The sequence below is a fragment of the Schistocerca serialis genome, chromosome 2 (genome assembly GCF_023864345.2).
Source record: "Schistocerca serialis cubense isolate TAMUIC-IGC-003099 chromosome 2, iqSchSeri2.2, whole genome shotgun sequence".
NCBI lineage: Eukaryota > Metazoa > Arthropoda > Insecta > Orthoptera > Acrididae > Schistocerca > Schistocerca serialis.
In genome coordinates, this window is record NC_064639.1 from 545,715,724 (window position 1) to 545,735,004 (window position 19,281).

General features: G+C 41.1%; 1 protein-coding gene across 1 annotated transcript in view; it reads right to left on the reverse strand.

Moving 5' to 3' along the window:
• The window catches only part of LOC126457522 (CCAAT/enhancer-binding protein zeta), a 222,367-nt gene that overhangs the window by 163,906 nt on the left and 39,180 nt on the right, over positions 1-19,281 (reverse strand). Inside the window, exons 4-5 of the mRNA XM_050093865.1 lie at positions 18,962-19,153; positions 9,418-9,701 (exon numbers count right to left, since the gene is read on the reverse strand). Coding sequence (XP_049949822.1) covers positions 9,418-9,701; positions 18,962-19,153 — 476 coding nt within the window. The remainder of the gene's footprint in view (positions 1-9,417; positions 9,702-18,961; positions 19,154-19,281) is intronic.

The window sequence follows — 19,281 nt, forward strand, 5'->3', positions numbered from 1 at the left end:
GCGCCTTCTTCTCGACACGGTCACCAGGCGAAACGGGCTTTTGATGTGCGCCAGCTAATGCTTCCCGTCCGCGACACCATGTCAGAAACTATCATCGCAAGTCGAGCGCAATTACATGCTGCTAAACCCCGAAAGCGCGGCAACTCGCGGGAGCGTCACACACCACCTCCTCCACTCGCTACTCCAGCCGGACTCTCCCTCTCCCCGCACTCCACGCGGCAGAGTTAACACTACCAAAGATCCTACACACTTTGATTCTTCACACGACCCATCGATGTAATCGTTCGATAGCAGTTTTCCCTAGGCAAGACCCAGCGTAAAAATACAAATAATATTTACGAAACAAACCAATTATACATCAACATAAGTGCATAAATATATATATAAACAAACAGTACAACAATTACAATATATAAAGAGACAGAAATGTCATATCTTGAGGTAACAAAACAAGGAAAAAAATAATAGTACAATAGATGAAAATAGGAGGATATGCATTTCCGGCGTTACAGGTCCAGAGAATGAGGCCGCACTATAGAAGTGTCGTCAACGTACCACCAAAATACTGTCGGTATCGACCTGATAGCGATACGCCAGGCTTTCACAGTGGAGGGCGCGAGGGGCAGCACACGGAGCTGTTGTGAACGCGCACGCTAAGCAGCGCATGCGCAATGTCACCTCAGTACGGCTTTAAATAGCGGAGCTCAGCGCGTACTCGCCAGTACTACTACAGTGGCACTCACCTGAAGATGGCCAGAAGACTCTGCACCGAAATATCATGGCAGGACGTTACTGATATCCAGCAGTTCTCCCGTGTTTTTATGGAACAATCAGTATGCTGGGAAAGCTTTAAACACCACATGTCAGTACTGTATCATATCCACCTCATAATGCACATTTAGCAATCTGTGATCTTTTGTGAACATCACTATAACATTAATGATTTAATTCATACGACAATAAGGAATTGGTTGTAAAAACATAAAATGTAGCTCTCCAATATTTCTATCATTACATTCATGATATACAGACAGACATACCACAACCACAACCACGTCAGAGTGGCATCTATGAAGTGGCTAGACTAAGAGGGGTGGCAACCTTTCTGGTAGTTGCAGAGGTGACAGTCTGGATAACTGACTGGTCTGGCCTTGTAACATTAACCAACATGGCCTTGCTATTTTGGTACAGTGGCAGGGCTAATGAAAAGGGGAAGGAAGTTACAGATATTACATTCCTTAAGGACATACATTTCTACTATCTGGATTAAAGATAATGGCATCTACTTGGTTAAAATATTTCAGATGAAACATAGTCTCCCATTTGGATCTACATGACTATTCTGGAGGATGTTGTCAATGGGAAAAAGAAATATTGTGTACTATGGATCTGAATGTGGAGTGCTAGACTCTTAATTGGGTAGTAGGTTAGAGAATTTGAAAAATGGATGTTAATAGGTTTAAGTTGGAGATAATGTGAATTAGTGAAGTGTGGTAGCAGGAAGACCAGGATTTCTCATCAGGTGAGCACAGGGTCATCAATACGCAATCAGACAGGTGTAATGGAGGAATTAGAGTAATAGTGAGTGAGAAAACAGGAATACAAATAAGATATTACAACAGAGTAGTGAAGGCTTTAGTGTAACCAAGACTGACAAGAAGCCTGGACCAAACACAGTTGTACAAGTATAAAGGTCAGCAGATGTTGAAAAGAGCAAGAGTAGGAATGATGAATAAAAGAAATTATTCTGATAGTTACAGCAGACAAAAATTTAATTTTGATGGGGGCTGTAATTCAATGGTAGGAACAGTAACAGAAGAAAAAACAGATGGAGAACATGGACTGGGAGGAACACATGAAAGAGGAAGCCATATGGTAGAGTTTTGCAAAGCGCACAATAAAATCATTACTAACACTGAGTTTAATCATTATCAAAGAAGGTTGTATAAATGGAAGACACCTGGAGATAATAAAAGTTTCCTGATATACAGGATGGTCAGAAACAGTCTGAAAAGCTTATAAAGAAGTTACGGAATAGGTTGTGCTGAAAGATAATTGTTTAAAAAAATCAATACATTGTGTCATTTTTGACATAATCAGCATTGAAGTTAGCCAATCAGACTGTTGCATGCACGAATTCAAGTACCCCACCAGAGATGGTGATGCCAAATGTGTTCATTTGGTTTCCTAAAACCGAACATGAGAGTGACTTCAAATCATTCTGCACGCATACTCCCAGATATCTTACAGAAGTAACTGCTACCAGTGTTTGTTCCGCTATCATATAATCATACAATAAAGGCTCCTTATTTCTATGTATTCATAATACATTACATTTGTCTATGTTAAGGGTCAGTTGTCACGCCCTGCACCAAGTGCCTATCTGTTGCAGATCTTCCTGCATTTCACTGCAATTTTCTAATGCTGCAACTTCTCTGTATACCATAGCATCATCCGCAAAAAGCCGCATGGAACTTCTGACACTATCTACTAGGTCATTTATATAAATTGCAAAAAGCAGTGGTCCCATAACATTCCCCTGTGGCATGCCAGATGTTACTTTAACATCTGTAGACTTCTCTCCATTGAGAACAACATGCTGTGTTCTGTTTGCTAAAAACTCTTCAATCCAGCCACACAGCTAGTCTGATATTCGGTAGGCTCTTACTTTGTTTATCACGCGACAGTGCGGAATTGTATTGAATGCCTTCCGGAAGTTACGGAAAATGGCATCTACCTGGGAGCCTGTATCTAAAAGTTTCTGGGTCTCATGAACAAATAAAGTGAGTTGGGTCTCACACGATTGCTGTTTCCGGAATCCATGTTGGTTCCTACAGAGTAGATTCTGGGTTTCCAGAAATGACATGATACTCGAGCAAAAAACATGTTCTAAAATTCTGCAACAGATCGATGTCAGGGATATAGGCCTATAGTTTTGCGCATCTGCTCGACGACCCTTCTTGGAAACTGGGACTACCTGTGCTCTTTTCCAATCATTTGGAACCTTCCGTTCCTCTAGAGACTTGTGGTACACGGCTGTTAGAAGGGAGGCAAGTTCTTTCACGTACTCTGTGTAGAATCGAATTGGTATCCCGTCATGTCCAGTGGACTTTCCTCTGTTGAGTGATTTCAGTTGCTTTTCTATTCCTTGAACACTTCTTTCGATGTCAGCCATTTTTTCATTCATGTGAGGATTTAGAGAAGGAACTGCAGTGCGGTCTTCCTCTGTGAAACAGCTTTGGAAAAAGGTGTTTAGTATTTCAGCTTTATGCATGTCATCCTCTGTTTCAATGCCATTATCATCCCAGAGTCTCTGGATATGCTGTTTCGATCCACTTACTTATTTAATGTAAGAGCAGAACTTCCTACAATTTTCTGTCAAGTCGGTAGATAGAATTTTGCTTTGAAATTCACTGAACGCTTCACGCATAGCCCTCATTACGCTAACTTTGACATCGTTTAGCTTCTGTTTGTCTGAGAGGTTTTGGCTGCGTTTAAACTTGGAGTGAAGCTCTCTTTGCTTTCGCAGTAGTTTCCTAACTTTGTTGTTGTACCACGGTGGGTTTTTCCCGTCCCTCACAGTTTTACTCGGCACGTACCTGTCTAAAACGCATTTTACGATTGCCTTGAACTTTTTCCATAAACACTCAACATTGTCAGTGTCAGAACAAAAATTTTCGTTTTGATCTGTTAGGTAGTCTGAAATCTGCCTCCTATTACTCTTCATAAACAGGGAAACCCTCCTCCCTTTTTTATATTCCTACTTACTTCCATATTCAGGGATGCTGCAATGGCCTTATGATCACTGATTCCCTGTTCTGCACTTACAGAGTCAAAAAGTTAGGGTCTGTTTGTTATCAGCAGGTCCAAGATGTTAACTCCACGAGTCAGTTCTCTGTTTAATTGCTCTAGGTAATTTTCGGATAGTGCACTCAGTATAATATCACTCAATGCTATGTCTCTACCACCTGTCCTAAACATCTGAGTGTCCCAGTCTATATCTGGTAAATTTAAATCTCCACCTAAGACTATAAACATGCTGAGGAAATTTATGTGAAATGTATTCCAGATTTTCTCTCAATTGTTCTGCCACTAATGCTGCTGAGTCGGGAGGTCGGTAAAAGGAGCTGATTATTAACCTAGCTCGGTTGTTGAGTATAACCTCCACCCATAATAATTCACACGAACTATCCACTTCTATTTCACTACAGTATAAACTACTACTAACAGCGACAAACACGCGACCACCGGTTGCATGCAATCTATCCTTTCTAAACACCGTCTGTGCCTTTGTAAAAATTTCAGCAGAATTTATCTCTGGCTTCAGCCAGCTTTCCGCACCTATAACGATTTCAGCTTCGGTGCTTTCTATCAGCGCTTGAAGTTCCGGTACTTTACCAACGCAGCTTCGACAGCTTACAATTACAATACCGACTGCTGCTTGGTCACTGCACATCCTGACTTTGCCCCGCACCATTTGAGGCTGTTGCCCTTTCTGTACTTGCCCGAGGCCATGTAACCTAAAAAACTGCCCAGTCCATGCCACATAACCCCTGCTACCTCTGTAGCCGCCTGCTGTGTGTAATGGACTCCTGACCTATCCAGCGGAACCTGAAACCCCACCACCTTATGGCACAAGTCGAGGAATCTGCAGCCCACACAGTCGCAGAACCATCTCAGCCTCTGATACAGACCCTCCACTCGGCTCTGTACCAAAAGTCCACAGTCAGTCCTGTCGACGATGCAGCAGATGGTAAGCTCTGCTTTTATCCCGCTAGCGAGACTGGCAGTCTTCACCAAATCAGATAGCCGCCGGAAGCCAGAGAGGATTTCCTCCGATCCATAGCAACACACATCACTGGTGCCGACATGAGTGACCACCTGCAGATGGGTGCACCCTGTACCCTTCATGGCATCCGGAAGGACCCTTTCCACATCTGGAATGACTCCCCCTGGTATACACACGGAGTGCACATTGGTTTTCTTCCCCTCCCTTGCAGCCATATCCTTAAGCGGCCCCATAACGCACCTGACATTGGAGCTCCCAACTACCAGTAAGCCCACCCTCTGCGACCGCCCGGATCTTGCAGACTAAGGGGCAACCTCTGGAACAAGACAAGCAGCCATGTCCGGCAGAAGATCAGTATCAGCTGGAGGCAAAGCCTGAAACCGGTTCGTCAGACAAACTGGAAAGGCCTTCCGTTCAGCCCTCCAGAATGTCTTTCGCCCCCTGCCACACCTCAAGACGGCCTCCCACTCTACCATGGGTGAGGGGTCAGCCTCAATATGGGCAGTATCCCGAGCAGGCACAGCCGTAGTCCGATCAGGGAATGCGTGGGACGAGCTGGCGGTCCACAACAAACCCCCGTCCGGACCCCCACAGTGATGTCCATTGGCAACGGCCTCAAGCTGTGTGACTGAAGCCAACACTGCCTGAAGCTGGGAGTGAAGGGATGCCAATTCAGCCCACATCTGAACACAGTAGTCGCAGTCCCTGTCCATGCTAAATACTTTTGTGCAAAGAACATCTGAACTAATCTACAGAGAGCACAAACAATTCAACACAAAATTTAAACAGTTATTAAAATACAAGACTGCCTAGTAAATGCAGTAATGCTGCTACTTGCGCACTGCTGACACACTGCTCAGTGGCAGAAGGCTAACTGTACTGTCAGTAACGTACAAAGACTATCTGAAAGAAATAAACAAATGACAGACGACTACGCGACTTTACATGTCACAGATATTAAAATGCAAATCTGCCCCTGCTAAATACGAAACTACACAATGATTTGACGGATTTAACTAAACAAGTGTGCTAAGAACACTCAAACAAATTTTCAACTTGACTACTACACTTATGTGAGTGCTAAATAAGCCACTTGCTGCTACTTGCGCACTGATGACACACTGCTCGGCGACAGTCCAACACAAGCTACATTTTGTGTGTGACTTTTCCCACATTTCCTTTGCACCCCTTATATATTAACTCTGCACCAAAAATCCTGCTCTTATCAGCTTACACCCTGCACCATAGGTCAGTTAGGAAGTCAGTAGTAGCTGGCACTGGCCTCTGGATAAGAGTAGCTTTCGCCAGCCTGGAGCTGCAGTCTCATATGGCCTTATGCGATTCCATGTTCTGCCACTCACCACTAGATGGCAATGACATCATTTTCACAGTGTCAGGGGACTTCTTTATAGCTGGGTCAATTTGTATGAAATATTTTGAATTTATGTCTGCACAAACCTTCCTCCATGAATCAGTCTACCGTATTATAATCCCAGTAGTCGTTCCTGAGATTAGCCTGAATGCACAGACAGAAATAGTGGCAGGGGACTTTAATTTATATGTGTATACAAAAAGATAGATAAATAGAAGGGGAAGACAGATGACAAGACAGACAATTCCAAACCAGATTCTACTGCAAAACATTTGCAGCAGGAGGTGTGAACACAAAACATAAATGTATGAAATCAAGGGGATGGGACCTGGATAAGTTGAAAGAGCCATAGGTTGTTGAGAGTTTCAAAGAACGTTCCCATTAGGCAACTACTGTTTGAAACAGACGAAAAGAACGTAATAAAGATGAATGAGCAGTTCTGAAATATGAATTACTGAATGTAGCAGAGGACTGAATAGGCAAAAACACATCCCCAGCAGTAATCCTTGATTAAAGTATGAGATATAGAATTTAACCAGCCAAAGGAGAGAATGTAAGAATGACAAATATTGTAGAAAGACAAGACAACATGGACGTTTAAAAATGATACTGATACCAGAAATGCAAAGCTGTAGAAATCTTTACTACTATGGGAAAGATAAGTACTGTATACAAGGAAATCAAAGAATCCTTTTGGGAAATGAAAGCAGTTTAAAAATGATGCTGATACCAGAAATGCAAAGCTGTAGAAATCTTTACTACTATGGGAAAGATAAGTACTGTATACAAGGAAATCAAAGAATCCTTTTGGGAAATGGAAGCACCTGTATGAATATCAAGAGCTCAGACGGCAAGCCAGTACTGAAGAAAGAATGAAAGGCTGGAAAGTGAAATTTATATATAGAAAAGCTAAAAACAGATAGAAACCTGAAGATGTTATGGAAAGACAAGAGGATCTAGATGGACATGTGATGGAAGGCATCATATTGTGAGAGGAATTTGACAGAGGACTGAAAGATCTAAGTAAAAAGAAGGCACCAGAAGTAGAAACATTCCCTCAGAATTATTTAGATCTGTCTGGGGAACCAACAATGAAAAAAAGAATTCCACCTGGTGTGCAAGATATATGGGACTGGTGAAGTACCCTTAGGCTTCAAGAAGAAAGCACTAATTCCACTTCAAAAAAAAGCTGGTACTAACATGGGCAAATGTTACTGAATTGTCAGTATAATAAGCCATGGTTGTCAAACACTAATAAAATAATTTACAGAAGACTGGAAAAGTGTAGCAGCCAAATTGGGGTGGGGGGAGGGGGGGGGGGGGGGAATCAGTTTGATTAGCAAAGAAATGTACAAACATCAAAACTCACCCTATGACTTATCTACAATGACAGAATGAAGAAAGACAAAGCCACATTTACAGAATCTGTAGATTCAGAGGAAGCTTTTGGCAATATTGACTGGAATACACTCTTTGAAATTCAGAAAGTAGCAGTGATAAAGTATAAGGAACCAAAGGTTAACTAAAACTAATAAAGAAACCTGACAATTATTATTAGAGTCAAAGGATATGACAGGGAGGTGGAAGTTGAGAAAAGAGGCTACCCCCCTCATTTTTCGATCTACCCACTGAACGCACTGTAAATAAAACCAAAGAATGATTGGTAAAAATGAACTGAATTTTTTAGAGAAGAAAACAAATTTTATGGTTTGCCAGTGGCAATGTAATTCAGTCGGAGTCAGAAAATGATTTGGAAGATAAGGTGAACTGATTGGATAGTATCTTAAAAAGAGGTAATAAAATGATCATCATCAAAAATAAAACAAGAGTAATACAATGTAGTTGATTTCAATTTGGCGATTCTGCAGGTGTCAGATTACAAAATGAACACTAAAAGTAGTAGAATTGTGGTATTTAGGTAGCAAAATAACTATCAATGGCAGAAGTACAGACTTGCAACAGCAGGAAAAGCATTTATGAAACAGAATTTTTAATGGAAGTAAACTGTGGACAATAAACAGTTCAGATAAGAAGAGAACAGAAACTTCTGAAATTCGATGCTACAGAGGAAAGATGAAGGCTTGATGGATAAATCAGGTACTTATTGAAGAGGTTCTTAACTGAAGCAAGGAGAAAAGAAGTTTATAGCACAACTTGGCAGGATACATCCTGAAGCATTAAGGTATCCTCAATTTGGTAATGGATGGAAGTTTGTGGGATAAAAAATTGTAGAGTGAGACCAAAGCTTGACTATATAAAGAAGCTCCAAGTAGATGCAGGTTACAGCAGTTGTGTAAATATGAAAAGGCTTGCATGGGATAAACTAGTGTGGCTAGTTGCATCAAATGAGGCCTCACACTGAACACCCCAAAACAACAATAACGATGTAATGATCTGTGGCTAAACAGTCACTTGTTTCAGTCATTCTAAATGATAACATAATTTGGTTTCCAACTGATATCAGTGTTTTGAACCTTTTTTCTGTTATGGTACTTTGTGCCAATATCAATGATTTGTCATTTTATTTAGGATTTATAAAGTGGACCCAAATTTAATTTGCAGTGGTAATGCTGTAGAGAAAAAATTCATCTTCTGCCATGTAACAAAACAGAAGCCATTAGCAAATTTTCAGTCCTGGGAGTCACTGCAAGCACAAACAGTCAAGTTAAACAGTGAGAACAAAATTCAGTTTGACCCACACGTTCTTAAATTTCTATAGAGGAGAGAACTTTTTGTTGTGTGAAGGATCAAATCTCCTCAACAGTTTTAAAAGTCCTCAGTAACAGCAGAACAATCTGAGTGTAGCAACCTTCACCTCTTGAGCTGCTGTCATGCATTTTTCACATTAATACTCTTATTACCATACGAAACTTTTGTTTACCTGTTAGTATCCACTAAATCAACATCTTCCACTTATAACAGCTTCTATTGAATACTGCTTGAATCAAACAGAAAACTTCCTGAACACCCTTTCACTATGATAGCTTGCAATAAATGCAGTTCTTCGAAGAGGCTTCACACAAAATGTTTTAGTCTGTTTAATAGTTTGATTTTAACTGGTTCTGGTGATTGGTGTGTTATTCCCGTGGAGACACTACTTAGCAATTAACCTTCATACATACTGCATATGTGTATGTTATGAAGGCGAGTAAATATTTTTTTTGTCCATAATACTGTCATCACTTTGAATATTAATGATACTAAGGTAAAGATCAATAAATATTAAGTGCCACGAATGATCACATTTGAAACTTACACTTTCTAGTTCAGGATTCCCTGCAAGCAGTTTATAGAAAGCTGTTATAGCTTTCTCTTTATTCTTGTCCACAGAATCATGGGAGACAGACTGTAGTGACTGTACAAATGTCATGTACAATTCCTTGAGTTGATCTTCAAAAAACCAGTACATGAGGTACTTTTGTCTCTTGGCTTTATTTCCTTCACTTAACCCCTGCAAGATGACATGAGGCCTGGATTCAAAAGTTTTCAGTTTTCGGTGTGGAGGAAGTAGATCAGCCATAAAAAGTTCTGTCAGAGTGTCTGTTAAAGAAACACTTTATGTTAGTGTTATATTACATACTAAACTAGGCAAAACAACCAAAGCTACTACAAATTCATTTGCAATTCTGTTCACTGACTGCACTGACTTCTAAAACATTAAATTTACTTAATACGTTGAAAAAGAGAAGAGCCTAAACCAGATAAAATAATATTTATACTTTGCACAAAATAATAAAGTAATAGGGCAATACCATTTAAATCATTAACTTGCACCATACAAATCTACAGAGGTGTGTGTGTGCGTGTGTGTGTGTCTTTTTTCAGCTAGCTGTAAGTTTAACAATGTGTACTGTCATATAGAAAATTTTCTGCTGCGTGATTGCTATGATGTATGCATACCTCTTTATTCTCTTATGGTGCAAAGATGTGTTTTTGCTGAACTGTTACTGCACTATTACCAGCCAAATTTTAATTGTACTGTGAAGCATGTTGATACAGAACTGACAAAACCTGACTTATTTGTCATTTTGTTGGTAGCTGTTCATTACAGTCGACAGAGTTTCACTAAGCACAACCTATACCTAAATAGGACCAGGAAAAATATAAGTTGAGCTAAACGTGACAATATAGAGAATGGATTCAGGTTGGTGAAGATGACAATTAAGCTTTAAGAATAAAGGCATCAGCAGCAACACAAACAACATTAGCATCACCACACCCAGCATCAACAGAAAAAAGAGAAGAATATGTAAGTCATCATTTCTGAAAGATTTTTAATAACCAAATAACACAAGAGAATGCTGTGATACAACTGCAGCAAGATGTAGGTCCATGTACAAGGAGGACCAGGATTTTAACTGGCACATGCAAGGGAAAGGTAACACCTAAAGGTAAGTGATGGTTGGTTGGTTGATTTAGGGGATGAGACCAAATAGTGAGGTCATTAGTTAAATCGGATTAGGGAACGATGGGTACGGAATTCAGCCATGCCCTTTCACAGGAACCATCTTGGAATTCACCTAAAGTGGTTTAGGGAAATCATGCAAACCTAAATCAGGATGGCTGAATGTGGGTTTGAACCGTCCCCCCCCCCCCCCCCAAAATGCGAGTCCAGTGTCCAGTGTGCAACTAATGCGCCACCTCATTTGGTGAAGGTAAGTGAAGCAAAGTTTTCCTCAACTTAAATGTAGTCTGAACACCACAATGTTTTACTAGACATGTTCCTATAGTATTCAGTGCAATGTGCCATTACATTTCTCCGTTTTGAACGGACATACTGAGATACAAGTACGGTGTGAAAAGTTCTCGGAATGGAACAGAAAAAAAAGTATTTACATCGCTGAAACTTTTATTTTTATTTTTCAATGTAGTCTCCTTATAGATTAATGCACTTGGTCCAACAATATTCCAGTGCCTTGATCCCACCTCGCAAATGCGTTTCCTCCAGGCCTGCAAAATAGTTGTCAACTCCAGCTATCAATTCTTCGTTTGAAGTGAATCTTCGTCCACCAAGAAACATTTTCAGTTCTGGGAAGAGATGGAAGTCTGACGGAGCCATATCAGGTGAACAAGGCAGTTGTGGCAACATTCATACCTTAGTTCATGTAATTGTGCCGTGGCGATGGCACATGTGTGCGGGCGCGCATTGTCATGATGGAAGATGCCTTTCTTCCATGCTAAACCTGGCATTTTTTCGTGTATCTTTTGTTGCAATTTGTCCAGGATGTTAGCATAGTATTCTCCAGTAATTGTTTGCCCAGTGGGGAGATAATCTACAAACAGAATCCCCTTCGCATCCCAGAACACTGGTGCCATGACCTTTCCCACCGAAGAAATGGTCTTTGCTTTCTTTGGTGGCAGAGAATCAGCATGTTTCCACTGCTTTGACTGTTGTTTTGTCTCTGGGGTATAGTAGTGCACCGAAGTTTCATATGTGGTCACAAAGTGGCACGAAAAATCTTGTTTGTTTCTCCTAAAATGGATCAAACGTTGTTGCAATATGCCCATTCTCATGCGTTTTTGATCCAGCGTCAAGAGTTGCGGCACCCATCGTGCAGATAATTTTTTCATTTGTAACTCTTCAGTTAAAATTTGATATATCTTTTCAGGTGACATCTGGTAAGCGTGACCAATTTCACGCTCTTTCAATCAGCAATCCTCCATGACCATTTTGTGCACTTTTGTTCACAGGCAACAGTCCAATGAATATCATCTGAACAATTCATTGCGCTAGTGCTGATCTCTCATTGTGATTCCGAGAACTTTTCAAACCACCCTCGTATACAGCTTAACTTTGATTGCAAATGAGGATTTAACTTGGTGTTATCCACATTAACAAACCATTGCAAGATGTGAAAGGAGTGATAAGTTTCAGAAAAATATCCTTGGACCGAATTTAGATTTGGCCTGGTATTTACCAGCTAAGCCACCAAGCCACACTTCAGCAGCAAGAATACATCAACACACAATCAAAGAAACGTAGATAATTTTTTCAGAACTATCAGTAATAATAAACACTTTTGCAGAGACAAAACACACTAGTTAACAGGACATGAAAGCAGTAAATTAAGGGTAGGCTTTCATTACCAATGTTAAATTGCTTGGAAGTATTTTTTGGAATAGATAACATCTGCAATAATGAGTTGATCAGACTTCCAGGTAAAGTTTTCTGAAGGAAGTGGTAGTGGTAGCAACACTACACTGAAGGATATTTTCATTCCCAACATTTATCTCATTCCAACAGACTTGCCCTTCATGCCACAACCTTCAGGTAGTTGGTCTTTACTTAGAGTGTAGATTTCCTATTGCTTTACACAGCTTGTAGCCGAGTATCAATTGGAAGCAACACATACTTAGTGGATAAATCTTTTACTCCACAGAACAGTGTGCACTGTTTTGAAACTTCCTGGTAGATTAAAACTGTGTGCTTGAGAGGGACTCAAACTTGAAGGTTCTTATCAACTGAACTACCCAGGCACGACTCACAACCCGCCCTCATAGTTTCAGTTCTAACAATACCTCTCTCTCCATTTTTGTAAACTTCACAAAAGCTGTTTCCTGTATCTCACTGAGCTAGCACTTCTGGAAGAAACGATACTGTAGATAAATGATTTTGCCACAGTCAAGGGATGTTTCCATAATGAATCTTTCTCTCTCCAGTAATTGTGCACTAGTTAGAAAATTTCTTATTCTAACTGCTGCAAGGACAAAAAGGGAGCCAGAAAGCTAATGAGAAAAACAAAATCCAGCTTATATGGAAATAAAATTGTAGTTTCAAACAGGAGAGAGAGCAGTAATAAAATCCTAAAGAAGTACTGCAATGAATGGATAGGCTTGCTGAAACTAATAAAACCTTTCATTGGCATTACGATGAGATAGTGAGATCAGTGGCTCAGTGGATATTGAGAGACTACTAAGTCAAAGGTATGTGACCTCACTCCCTAGTCATTCCTATGATCTGTCATGTCATTTACTACTTCTCTCACCTCTGGTAATGATCTTCACATGTGCAAAATTTGAAGCTGCATAACAATTTGGAGTCCACATTAAACAGTAACTCCCTTTATAACTGGCTGGAAAAGCCAGTTCAGCTATCAGAGCATGACAAGGGCATAATTTCTCCAATAATGCCTAGTAAAGTACTGCGGTACTCACATCAAACTTTGGGTGTGAATATCTTTGTTTCGTAAACAAATTATTAACTACAGCTATCCAAAAGCACAGTATAAATACAAGACCTCCCATTTCTGCAGCCAATAAATTATTCTGAAGTAGCAATACTACAAAATACTCTGCACCACGAGTATATATCTGCTGAGCTAATTGAAAGTTGTTTGAAATGTGCCACTGGTTGTTATGGCAAAGTAAACCAAGAGGAAGGAAGGAACACTTCTCAAATTGCTAAAAATGAGTGAGGCTGTGCTAACATGTAACCTTTTTGACATGAAGTCCTATGTTTACAAGTCAAATCCCATTAAAGATGTTTCACGTAAAATAGCAAAACATGATACAGAAGACAGAAACATATGTGGGAGAAACAACATTTTGCATGAGGCACAACTTGAGGTTCTCATTTGCAGCTCTGCCAACAATCAATGGTGGTATTTGCAACTGTGAAATAAGTAAACAATAGTTTACTGTTTGTTCTATGATCTTTCAAAGGTTTTGACAGTATTTTCACGAACAGAGGTATGGTATTATGGATAAAGCTGTTAAAATTACTTTAGTTTCACAGCCAGTGGACACACACACCTACACAGATGAGCTGGTGTGAGTCTCATGGCAGAGTAGAGCTGCAAGCTACCATGGATGTCACCCCCTTTGTATGGGCAGAACTGCAGACCCAGGTGTTTACTTACTGGTGGCAATAAAGCAGGACCTTAAGCTGAGATCAACTAACATGGACCTGCCTTTTGCATTGTGCTGTAGTCTTGGTTTCATGCGTTAGCTGTTTTAGTCACACTTGCTGGTCACATTTTATGCTTTTCTCCATTCCAATTTCTACATGGTGTTCAGATTTTCTGCTCTCCTGCGGATTGATCCACATGTCAAATTTTCCCTCTTCCTGGATCCAACTCCCTGGCTTTTGGGTCGAGCAACCACCATTTGCTGGAGTAGGGACATTTGAGCTGACAGGATGGTTTTGCAGTACTGTCACACCTGTTCAGATACACAAGCAGGAATGGTGATGGGATGTTCTTACACATGTGACGCTTTCTTTTCTTTTTTCTATGTTGTTAATTTTTGACCACCATGGACCCAGAAGTGTGCAATGCTGGTATCAGCAGTTGTGCATCAAGATGCAACAACAACTGTAGCAGGAGCACATGCACAAGTTGCTCAAACAGAAGTGAAGTCAATGGGAATGCTGGACTGCCAGGTAAAGGGTTTCGTCAATCCAACTGATAAGGCCACCTTGTTATTGTCCAGCTATGTGGAGTTGTATGAAATCATACAAAATTTCAAGTCCTTTACTGAGCCTGAGAAACTTAACTTTGGGGAACTCTGTCAGTTGATTACACAGACTTGGGACATCAAACCCATGTGGTGGTGGTACCATTGCAGTTTAACCAGCACTGCAAGTGCCAGAGGCCATCACATGTTTCCTGGATCATATGCAAGGTCTCTCAGGCAAGTATCAGTTTGAGTAAGCCCACTGTGCTACCTTCTATGCAGACTCACTAATTGGGAACCTGATGATCTGGTTAGTACCTGACCCCAAGCTCCAAACTACGGCATTAGCATTGTCAGATCCCTGTTTAGCTGAAGCTGCCCAGACTGTTGAATCACATAACCTTACTGTAGCAACAAGTGATGTACTTTCTGACACTGGCAGGTTGCAAAGTTTACAATCCATAGGATTGGCAAGGTGACCTTGCCTTCACTGGACCATTGTGTGATGATGCCATTGACGATTTGCATATGATAATGTCACAGTGCTGCCTGTCATCACCCGCGGTGAGCTTGGCAGGTACAAGTATGCTGAAGAGTCATAATCACTGCCTGTGACATTTGTCAGGCTCTCGGTGCCATTCTCCTCCTGCATCTGTTTCCACTCAAGGGTCAAGTCAGCAGTCCTGTTGTTATTTGGTGCATACTAGATAGGACTGCCCATATGCAGCCATGTGTGGGGTATGCCAAAATGTAGGCCGTTTGGCAACAGTTTATGACAAGTGGTGAGCTGCAAGACTATCATCAGAGGCCCAGTGTTTTCTCTGGACTCAGAGGCTGTATTCGCCACCCCATAAACATCAGCCCAATGTATTTTGCTAATGATGGTTGTGGTGGGTGACCAATAGAGTTTCAGGTAGACATGGGGACAACCATCAGCCTAATTAACTTAAGACTGTACAAGGCTCTTGGGCTGTTGTGTTGCAACAACTCTAAATCAAGTATTACACTAGGTGATCAAAAGTATCCAGACACTCCCAAAAACATACTTTTTCATATTAGGCACATTGTACTGCCACAATATTGCCAGGTACTCCATATCAGTGACCTCAGTAGTCTTTAGACATCTTGAGAGTGCAGAATGGGGCGCTCTGCGGAACTCATGGACTTCGAACGTACTCAGGTGATTGGGTGTAACATGTGTCATATGTCTGTAAGGAGATTTCCACACTCCTAAACATCTCTAGGTCCATTGTTTCCAATGTGATAGTGAAGTGGAAACATGAAGGGACATGTACAGCACAAAACCAAACAGGCCGACCTCAACTGTTGACTGACAGAGACCGCCAACAGTTGAAGAAGGTCGTAATGTGTAATAGGCAGACAACTATCCAGACCATAACACAGGAATTCCAAACTGCATCAGGAGCCACTAAAAGTACTATGACAGTTAGGCAGGAGGTGAGAAAATTTGGATTTCATGGTTGAGCAGCTGCTCATAAGCCACACATCATGCCAGTAAAAATCAAATGACACTTCGTTTGGTGTAAGGAGCATAAACATTGGTTAATTGAACAGTGGAAAAACATTTGCGTGGAGTGACGAATCACAGTACACCATGTGGCGATCCGGTGGCAGGGTGTGCATATGATGAATGCTTGGTGAACGTCATCTGCCAGCTTGTGTAGTGCCAACAGTAAAATTTGGGGGTAGTTGTGTTATGGTGTGGTCATGTTTTTATGAAGGGGCCTTGCACGCCTTGTTGTTTTGCATGGCACTATCACAGCACAGGCCTAAATTGATGTTTTAAGCACCTTCTTGCTTCCCACTGTTGAAGAGAAATTCGGGTATGGCAATTACACCTTTCAACATGATCAAGCACCTATTCATAACACGCAACACGCAGCCTGTGGCGGAGTGGTAACACGACAATAACATCCCTGTAATGGACTGGCCTGCACAGAGTCCTGACCTCAGTCCTACAGAACACCTTTGGGAAGTTTTGGAACGCCTACTTCATGCCAGGCCTCTCCGACCAACATCGATACCTCTCCTCAGTGCAGCACCCCATGAAGAATGGGCTGCCATTCCCCAAGAAACCTTTCAGCATCTGATTGAATGTATGCCTGCGAGAGTGGAAGCTGTCATCAAGGCTAAGGGTGAGCCAACACCATATTGAATTCCAGCATTACCGATGGAGGTCGCCACAAACTTGTAAGTCCTTTTCAGCCAGGTGTCCGGGTACTTTTGATCACAAAGTGTACCTTACAGTAAACAGTACATTCCACTGTGGGGCAGTTCGCCATCTCAGTGCACTATAAGAAAGTAGAACATTAGCTTACATTGTTAGTGGTAAATTCACCATTAGCACAAAATACTTTTGGGCTGAAGCCTTGTCTGTTTTTGGATTACAGATCATTGACAGGAGCTCATTTAGTGACCCAATAGGTCCAGTTTCAAGATTTGGAGTCTCTATTGAGATTGTATGTCCAAATGTTTGAGAATACCTTGGCTCGGACAGAAAATTTTGAGTCTCATGTGTCCTTTAACCCGTCAGCAATATCAAATTTTGTTGCCTCCACCCTATTTGCATGACCAAGTGCAGCAAGGTCAAGGTCAAGGTCAAGGTCAAGGTCAAGGTCAAGGTCAAGTTCAAGTTCAAGTTCAAGCTGCAGCATAAGCAGAGACTCTGTCATTTTTCCCCATTTTGTCTAGTCAGTGGGCCATCCCTTTGGTGATAATTAAGCAACCAAATGGCACCATATGCCTTTGCAGCAATTTTAAACTAACAGTCAAAGCACAATGTGTTATGGATTGTATCCCATTTCATGTCCGGAGGAGTTTTTGGTGAAGTTATCAGGTCCCTAGTAATTTTTACGCATCAACTTATGCAACACTCACCAACAGTTGCCACTGGATGCCACATCTCGGCATTCCTTACTGTTCCATACCCTGTTTGTGCTTTACCACTTTAATCACTTGCCCTTTGGTATTTCATGTGCCCTGAGAATTTATCAAAGATATTTGGAGCATTACCTGTTGTGTCAACTACCTCGATGATATCTGTGTCACAGGCTCCTGAGAGAGAAGTATTTACGCAATCTGCAGGTGATTTTCCAACACCTTCTGGAGAATGGCCTTTCTTGCAAATTGGAAAAATGTAGTAGTTTTGCTCCAAACATGCATCTTTGGGTTACATGCTTAGCCAAGATGGCCTTACCACTATGGATGAGAACATCGAAGCCACCATCACCTGTAGCCAACCACAACCCTGAAGAAGCTCCAGTCCTTTTTGGGCAAGATTTCTTATTATGCTCAGTTCATTCTCTAGGCTGCATACATCTGCCATCCTCTTAACTGAGTTTGCCAAAAGGGCATCAAATTCATGTGGTCTGCAGACTGTCAATGGGCTTTCCAGTCCCTCAAGTAGTGTTTGTGCTCCACTCTGTTTGATTTCTTTTATGCTGGGTAAATCACTAATCCTGGTCACCAATGCAACCTGCTGTGTTGCAACAACTCTAAAACAAGTATTACACTAGGTGATCAAAAGTATCCAGACACTCCCAAAAGCATTGGTGCAGTCCTGTCTCATTGGAACCCAGATGGTACCAGGAAGCCCATTGCTATACATGTTGAATATGCTCTCAATGACACAAAGTAACTATTCACAAATGGGAAAGAAGGCACTGGCTATCATTTTCAGCATCAAAAACTTTCAGTGGAATTGGGTGGGCTCTTTCTCTTACATTATTACTATTACACTCATAACATTGGCTCATGCATAGGTCGTCAGCTGTAGAGGTTCACTGTTAGCAGTGTTCAGTGCACTGTGAGTTTTCGATCCAGTTTCCAAGGTTTCTATTGATATTCCATTTTATTATTATTATTATTATTATTATTATTATTTTCAGTACGGGGTTATTGGCCCAACCCCCAATCTGGAGGACCAAGATTTGTATTAGGTTTACTGCTCTAAGGAATCTGGCTTCACTGTGCCTCTAGAGCCCTCCCTGCCCTACATTGTGGGACACACGTCGTCTGGTTCCTCAGTCAAGACCAATTCGGCTTAGGTGACCCTGCCAGTAACTATGCTACCGCCAGCATAGCTCTCAACTTCAAAAAAGTACACAAACCCTCCTGCCGGACACTCGGATAATAGGTAGTTGTACTTCCCAATTAGGCTGTACACTGCCACCTGGTATTACGGTAAAGAAGCAGCAGAACATTGTGTCCTCAATAAATTTGTTTACAACCATTTAAAAATCTTGCATTCAGTGAACATCATTTAATTAGGCAACTACTACAATAAAAACAAAAATATGGACACATATTACAATGTTCATAAGACACAGCAAGCTATATTACATCAATACATGGTTGACATCCACTATATGGTGGAATGACATTACCTATAACCATCAAACACTCATTCTTCTTTCCAACTTTGACAAGGCTGATCAAGTTCTTTAGAGTTGGCACATTATGAACAGGTGAATCTTGAATAAGAATTGTGTTTGCAGCAACTTTATCAGAGGCTGTTCCCTTGCTGACAACAGTTCGCATCCATGAGTAGTCGAACTGTCTGCCACCTTTTGATAATTCTGGACGGAAAAGCAAAATGATTTCAAGAGAGAAAAATATCACAAAAGAAAAACAATTTGAATGAAATAAATTCAAAATATGAAATTCAGTTTATCATAAATAACATAAACATGTATGTTTAAAGACA